General features: G+C 35.3%; 1 protein-coding gene across 1 annotated transcript in view; it reads left to right on the top strand.

The window, feature by feature from the left end:
- Positions 1-2,327: 2,327 nt before the first annotated feature.
- The window catches only part of PAWR (PRKC, apoptosis, WT1, regulator), a gene marked incomplete at its 5' end in the record, with an annotated part of 7,103 nt that continues 811 nt past the window's right edge, over positions 2,328-8,619 (top strand). The window contains 2 exons of the mRNA XM_010085618.1: positions 2,328-2,475; positions 3,835-3,939. Of these exons, the coding sequence (XP_010083920.1) occupies positions 2,328-2,475; positions 3,835-3,939 (253 nt within the window). The remainder of the gene's footprint in view (positions 2,476-3,834; positions 3,940-8,619) is intronic.

The raw sequence follows: 8,619 nt of genomic DNA on the forward strand, positions 1-8,619 counted from the left end.
TATATATATATATATATAAAAGTTATACAGGTTTGTTTCCATAGAGATATCTTCATTGGGGCTGGTTGATAGGTTTTTAACTCTCAGTAAAACATAGATACCAAGTTAAGTGATATTGTTATTCTAGGTAAATTTTCATTCTTGTTTAAGCCTTGTAAGTTAATATTATATCTGAAGACTAAAATTCTATTCTTTGTGAAAGATATGTCTACCCTGTCTCAGACTGTACCTTTTTTGCTGTTGCTGTGTACTGGACATTGGTTAGGAGCCAAAATAATGAACTTTGTATCTTTCACACTCCTTGTGTTAGGTTATGGACTGATGTCTCCTTAAATGTTTTTTTAAATTCCATTTCCTAGAAGTCTTCATGATATGGCCTTTGTGCTTGCTGATACTGAAAAGGAATGGGTTCAGTAGGGTCTGCTTCCCAATGGAATAAGTGAGGAAATTTTTGAGTGTTTGTTTCAGGGAAAAAACAGACATGTCTTAATTTTCAGTATTGGTGAAACCCTTCCAGTCGAGGTACTTTCTTCTGACTTTCCTGTATTAGCATCTGCCAAGATCACTCACTGGAGCTGAACTGAGATTACTCCAGTATATTGTCAAAAGGGTTCATTTTTGAGTGATGAAAAATGGAGCCTTTTTTATGTGGTCCATCCTGATTAATGGCGCAAAAACAACACATCTCTCAGAAAGCTAAATAATCTAGAATTTATAGAGTTAAGCTAAAATATTTCTCTTATGTTGTGTTGCAACATGCGTATCCGGTCCTAGAAATGTTTTTTTAAAAAAATCTTCTAGATGAAGAATAAACAGTTCTAAATATGGTAATAACATTAAGCTACGAAATTCCTTACAATTGTGTCAGTGTGCCTTGGAAACTTCACACATACTGCAGCAAAACAATATTTATATCCATGAAAAGACATCCTTTTGCCAGATACTCCTGCTTTTGATTTGCACTGTATCCATCTAGATTTGCACATTGTCAGCAGGGGTTTTCCAGAGTTATGAAATGCAGCACTGTTAAATGAACACATTAATCATATACTCTCCTATGTTTTAAAGGAACTGTTGTAGGGATACTCCTAGTGCTTTTCATTCTTTTCCTAAGTGCTGTAGAAAGCCATTGGATGCAAATTTCAGTTGTGTGATTTCACAGAATCACAGACTGGTTGAGGTTGGAAGGGACCTCTGGAGGACATCTTGTCCAACCCCTCTGCTCAAGCAGAGCCACCTAGAGCCAGTGGCCCAGGACCATGTCCAGATGGCTTTTGGCTGTCTCCATTCAAGTTCTCCCGGTGAAGGCAGAACCGGGGCGGGGGGGAGGTTTGTGTGTGTGTGTTTGGCTGTTTAGCTGTATATTTTCAAAGTCAAAGAAGTGTGGTTTTGGTGGATTAAAGAGGGAAAGATCTGTATCTCTCTGCCTGGTCCCAGAGCACTCTGTTCTGCTCTGTTCTGCTCTGTTCTGTTCATTAGACTCTACATTGAAGGTAAGTAACATTGCTGTTAGGAAGAAAATAGCTACGGGAAGAACAGTGTTAAATTTATGATTTTGAAAATGCTTGTCTTGTAATACATGTATTTTTAAAATAGTACTGTTTTTGTACATAGCAATCACGATGGAGAACACATAACGTTTTTTAAAAATAGCTTATGTGCATTTGCAATGCTTATCTGTTAAGATTCCTTTGCAGTGATTTTTACGGAATAGGCACATGATCTAAAGCAAAAACCATATCACCAGTTAATGAGTGCCTACCAACTGAGCTAGGACAAACTGCTGTGTATCCCGGTTCTGAAGTAAAATATTTGGAAATGGCGTAGAATTAATATGTTGGTCCCATCACTTTCTCGCTTTGGTTTGCTTTCCAGTTCCTTACAGGCCATATCCGTAGTTCCTGAAAAGTCAGTTGATATGTGTAAGCTTCTTACGTTTCAGACATGTATTTGTTTTTCATCTTTTATGTTTTCATCTACTTAAAAAGATGCTTGGTTTAAACTTCATTACTTCACTTTTTGAAATAGAGTTGTTTAGCTTGTTTTTTAATGTGCACAGTTCCTAAAACTTTTAAATCTTTAAAAATAAGATAGGATGTGTTTAAAGTTGACTTACCTACGTGATGAGAGCTGCATTATCCAAGTATTTGACTCCCTGAAACAGTGAATTTAGTGAGTTCTCAACAACACAAGAACTGTGAAATAAGTTCTCTGCAGTTCATTAGACTGACCTATTGAGTGCTTTAGAAAGCACTTCTTGTTACTTCTATCATTTCTATTTTGTTAAATATATAAATAGGTATCTGCCTTGCTCTTTGCCTTTGTAGCACAGCTAATGCACCAGAAGATGATGCTCCAAATAGATATTCCCGAACAGACAGGACAATTTACAGCAGATACAGCAGGGATGCAAATTCTTCTGGCAGTTCTGTACCAACTAACGCTTTGGAAAAGAGGATTGAGGAACTTGAAAGGGTAAGTAGCAACTAACATCTGCATGGTGTCCATCTGAAAGAAAGTACCTTTGAAACTCTGTGGGGAAATTTACAAGAAAATACATAGAAATTGTGTTAAATGCTTGAAGTACAGATCATTATGTATATAAAAATGTATAAAGAGTTGGACTGCCTGAGAAGAATGTGAACTTTCTAATCACAGATGTTTAGTTTTCATTTGGTATATAAGTGAGAAATAGTTGAGGTAAAGATAATAGAGAGCCAGCAGTGCTCTGCGTATTTCTCCTGTGTATCTCGTGACACACCAACACAGGGCAAATGACTTGGGGGAGGGAGGGACTCACTGCCTGTTCATAAAATTAGCAAGCCTGTTTCTGATTCACTTCTTGGTTTGGATTTTTTAATGTGCTGAAATATTACAAAGTTTAATTGCTTTTTAGTTACTTGTTAAAGTTTTAAACATTTAAAATACATATTTTAAACAAAGTTTTCATTATTTAGGCATTCTTCATACAAACCATTTTAGGAAAATATGATAATATGAAAGGTGAGTTTTTCACCTAAAATTGTATTTTTACTGAATAATGTCATCTGTGCAATCTGTTACTGGCTTCTCTGTCTTCCTCTGAAGTGGGTAACTTGCCAAATATTCTTGAATTTGTATGGATGAAAGTTACCAAGTAAACACAATTTGAATAGATCTTTTTTGGAAAGGATCAAAATAAAGCATATTGTTTAGAAATTACTTTTTTTTTTTGTTAAGACTTTGGGAAGCCTGATTTGAGTGAAGTACACTGTAATCCTCCCTTCCAAACCAACTTCCTTCTGAAATAATTTAACTGCCAGTAGCACAGAAAATAGAAGATTTAAGGGCTTTCCTTCTGTATCCTGAACCCGGATTTACTGAATTCCTAATGGACGTTTCATTTTTTCCTTACATTCAGGCCTACAGATCTAACAGTGAGTCTTAATTCCTTATTAATGGTAGTAGTAAAAAAAGATCACCAAAAACAACCAAGCAAAAGGACTAACCCTCCCAGTATAACAAATTTGGAAGCTGATACTTTACATGTGCTTACTTCTCATTTGGGCCCTTATCCAATTTTGAGTTCATGCTTAAGTTAAATATTAATTAAAACATTATCTCTGGAATCAGAGATATCACACAACTTTGCTGCAGGTAAAATATTTCCATTGACATGATTCTTTAACTCCTTGAAATGTAACGGCTTGAAGATGTGGGTTTGACATGTAGAAAAGGAATTATAGGTAAGTGTGTCTGTGTTTTTTGTGTTTGTTTTAAATGGTAATAGCGTAAAACTGTCTCTTCAAACCAAAAAAATTACGTTTCAAACTTCATTGCGTATTCTGGTTTTAGGAACTTGCAAAGGAGAGACAGGAAAATGCAAGATTAATGAAGATGACACAGGACAAAGAGGAACTAATTGGAAAGCTGAAGGAAGAAATTGATTTATTAAACAGAGTAAGCACTTACTTTCTTATATGGTGCTATGTAAAGAAGGGATAAAAATCTCTGCATTCTCTGTGCTCTTCTTCAGGCACCGGCATCCACTGGGTAAGGTCAGAAGAGAATTAAGCGTGGAGGGTTTTTTGTATTTGTGTAACTTTTCAGGAGGCATGTCAATAAGTTATATTTTTTCCAGGTAACTTCTGCTTGTCATGATTAATTTCCATAAGTTATGTGTTATTGGAATACCTGAATTTCTTGTTGATAGAAGTGTTGATAGAATGAGGTTAAAAAAGCAAGAGTTCTTTCTAAATTTAGTAAGTAGCATACCAGGAAATAATGAAGTTGAGGTTTTGACAGTTTTCTCAATAAATTGTTACCCAGGACTTTTATTAGACAAAGTAATTATAAATTTAATTTCATTTTAGGCATCTTGTAATTACTAATAATAGTTTAGATGATCTTAAAAACATCTGGGAGTAAATGCTTTATATTCTGACATATTTTCATACTCTTTAATGTTGATCCTCAAGTAAAAGCAGAACAAGACAGAAGGCAGGAGACTTGGGGTAGCATCACTCAGGCAAAGTGTGTAGGCAGGAGAAGAGCAGGAGACATGTTTGGGAATTGGACAGGATGAGAAGTTTTAAGGTTGATAGAATATACCAGTTTTAACAAGTCGCACTTTTAAGGGCAGACTGGAACTCTTCAATAGAATGAATTAGTGACCTCATACTGCACTTCCTGGCTGAGGTGCAGACCTTGGATGTACTAGGGAAATATACTTCTACTGGTCCACTGCAGACATTCCCATAAAAATTCAGAAAAAAAAAAAAATCGGAACTGGCTTTGGTCGATCTAGGGGTGAAGGGAAGCAATAACTTTGTGTGCATAGTGGCAAACTTTCATTTTGCACTATTCATTTTTAGCAAAAGAGGGCAACAGAAGTTTGCAAGCTTATCTAAAGGACTAAAGTAGCTGAAATTATTCTGAAACAGGTATCTTTTTTAATAAAGAAAGTTGGAAGTTGATTTGTAGGATAAACGAAGTATTGTCTGTTTTGGAGAGATTTCTGTTTTAATTGGAGAATTGATCTTTATGCTGTTCTTCCATTCTGCAAAGAATCAGTCACATCTGTGCTGATGACCTTATTATAGTAAAGGCAAGTGTTCATTCCTTCTACGTAATGGATGACAAAGCTACTTAATACTGATCAGACCTGACTTCCTGACTCAGAAGTCAGAAAGAGCAAACCAAAAGAACCTAAATCACTGAATGCTTGTGTTTTAGGACCATGACTGTTTGCAAGGTTTGCTGTTCCAGAAACCATGTTATTTTTTTCTGTTAGTTGAAGTATGATGTCCTGAATTAGATCCATCAAGTGTCTGACTAGAAACTGTTTTCAAACGTTTGCAGTGAAGTCATGCAATGCCTGTGTCTTGCTAGTGTTGATAGTGATTTCTGCTTGTTGTGTGGGAAGAAAACATAGAACAGAATATAGTCCTTCCAAAAGCCTCTTTCTTATAAAATTACTAAAATGTTACCATTTTATGAGATATACAAAGCCAATTTATTGGTGGTCCATAGACAACCTCTCTTAAATGCATGAGAATGTTTTCTTATTTTTTTCTCCATCAGCATTTATCATAGCTATGACATTGTCTGTTAGCTTAATTGCAGTGCAAGTTATTAATGTTTGCATACCTTGGAGTTTTCTTAATAATGAAATAGCTGCCTTTTGATTTTGACCAGCTTAATAATTTGTCTTCTTAAAATTAAGTTTCAATCCATGTCTCAAGTGATGCTTCCATTAGAACAGATACATGTTTTACTTTCTTTTTTAACAGCTCTTGGATTTATGACTGCTTCCATATTGGCTATCCACATGTATTTAGAAAGAGGAGAGGTTTAGAATATTAAGAAAAGCTACAGAAATACTGCATCATTCCCATGACAGAAAGTTTTGAAAGTTAATAGGGCACTCATATTTGCCTAAGGTTTATTATCATAACCAAGATCATGAGAGCTGGCACTTGGACATCCATCTGCTCTTCATGGAACATTACTATGTAGAGTTTGCATCCTGACTGGATGTTTGGCATGGAAGAACAGTTGTGATCTTCAGCCTTGTGCTCAGATAAAAGAATGTTCTGAGAACTCAACTTTACTTAGTGAGCTTATGCAGAGAAAACCTTTTAAAAGGTTCAGCTGGTAGGTAACCTAAATAGGGGTCTTTAAATGACCATCTACACATTTGTGGTAGCTCTCCATCTTTTCTATTAGTCAAAGTATGCAGTTATTGCATGTTAGATTGCATGGACATGGAAAGAATTTCAAGTCAAAGACCGTAACTAACTTTTAAAATGTAATTTTGTTGCATAGCTTCTGACTGCTCAGCCCTCATATTTAAAGAAATGCTCTTTCTAGCAGTTTCAATTAGTTCATAACCATGGATGCATCCGTCATTGGCAAAAATCTTGTATTACACTTTAAAAACTTTTTACAAGAGTCCTGAAAACTTCTTGGCAGACTTTTTCTCATTTTAAGTAAGTGTATTTATTTAATGTATCAATATAATTTTACTGAGATCAGTTAGTACATCACAAAGATACCTAAAGAACATGAGCTGCTTTTATATTGAGAAACAGAAAAGGCTTTCTGCCATAAATGGCATTCTTTCACTCCACTATGTTAGCCACTAAAAGTATGCCTGACACGTTTTCTGTAAGAAAGGGGTAATTGCTTCATAAAAACCTCAAATGTCTGAAGGGAAAGGCATCTCAAGACATTTAAATATTTGTAGGCTAAGTTCAACTGTTGACTAGTTTACACTTGGTCATCTCTGAGCTCACTAAGATGTCATTGTAGTTAAATGGGTGTTTGCAGAGAGTCTGTCAGTGAGGTTTTACAATCCAGTTAGTGTCAGCTGTGTAGTAGTTATCAGTTCCTTTGGTATGCAAAGTCCAAGCTTTCCTGCTATTGCATCTTTTTTACTAATAAGCATAGATTAGTTTTGTAATTTTGAATAAGGAACTTTAAACGTCAGAGTGGCAAAAAACACCTGCTTCTCTTGATCCATTGTTTCTGTAGATATTTAAAATGCAATAGCTATTTTTCCTGGCTTCTATTCAAGAAACTCTTACTTATAGTTGGCTTTGGAATATTATTTTTTGCAGCATAAACATTTCACAAACTTCTAATATATTATTTTTAGTAAATTGCTGGCATTTTAAACAGAAGCTATTTAGGTAAGCTTTAATTGAGTCATCTGATGGCTCACTTAACAAGAAGTTCAAACACAGTATTGTGTATACCAGACTAAAAGTACATCATTTTACTAAAAAAGTGTTGTCCCATCTGATTTTTGATCTGAACTGCACAAGAGAGAAAACAAAGTGTGTTTCTTAAAATTACATAGTAAACTGTACTTATAGTAACTATCCATCAAAACTTTACATGTTTAGATGTTTAAGTCACTTGTATCTGTTATGTCGGAGTGGTCAACTGCTTTTCTTGGAAGTAATTTGTACTATGATGCAGCATTAGTTCTGTGAGGCAAAGAGGAATTTCAGCTAGCAATTTTTTGATTCCACATTACCAAAACAATAAAGCAATTGCACAGGTATTGTGGTATGGATTTTGGCTTGGCAAACTGAAGAGGCTTTTAAAAATCATTATACTGATTAAACAGAACCTCTAGCATGCACTTCTGGAATGACCTCACTAAAAAGAAACAAGAAAATAGACTCTGTATGTCAAACACCATTTAACAGCCTAACAGAACAAGAGAGAGAACCTTTTCTCTGCTATTGTTTTATGTTTAATCTGGCATGGCAACAGTAGGGTTTTTGCAAACTTGAATCAAAAGACATCTAAGATCTCTAATGAGAATCCTGGCTCTTTCTCCTTTGCCTGCCTTCCATTTTCCTCCTTAAAGTGCTATCTTTGAGGTCGCTCTTCTGTTCCTTTTTTTTTTTTTTTGTTATTGTTCTCATTCTGTTTCTTCCATGGTTTTTTTGTACAGTAAAATTATTTTTACTGAAGTAATTCTTACATTAAACAGCCAGTTTCACTGGTTGTCACTTCAGAGGCTTGAAAAGACTTGGTAGGAAGTGAAGTAGTAAAATGGTAACTGGGTAGATATGGTAATTGATGGATGAACATTTGGGACAGGAGCAATCTATTTTAACCACCTCTTACTCTGTGTGCTGTGTCTTCTTTCAGTAGCAGTTTAAACAGAAGTTACCAAATGCATTTAAATTTTTTTTCACAGAAAACGAAAAAAGAAAGGGCAGGCAGTGCTTTTTCTGAAAATTTTTATACTTAATTAAAAACACAAAGGAGATCTTCTTGCAGTAATAAGCAGTGATGTGTGTATGTGGGCGGGACAGTCGCAGACAAGCACAGTCTGGGGAGCAGAGGCTATAGCTGGCTAATACACTCTCTGTATATGCCGATAAGATAATCATGCCCATCCTGTTCTGTTTTTTTGATGCATTAATTCCTGTGTAGCTTTAGTTTTGGTTATATGTTTCTATTTAAAGGTGCTTGTACATGGGAATATAATATTAATGTTTTGTAATTACAGTAACACTTGGAAGAAGGCTGGTTTAACAGATTTTATGGATAGCAACTGTGACACTAACTTCCCAACCCCGACTTCTTCATTTCAGAGCTAAGATGCTAAATTCCTGC

The sequence above is a fragment of the Pterocles gutturalis genome, unplaced genomic scaffold (assembly GCF_000699245.1).
Source record: "Pterocles gutturalis isolate BGI_N339 unplaced genomic scaffold, ASM69924v1 scaffold7396, whole genome shotgun sequence".
Taxonomy (NCBI): domain Eukaryota; kingdom Metazoa; phylum Chordata; class Aves; order Pterocliformes; family Pteroclidae; genus Pterocles; species Pterocles gutturalis.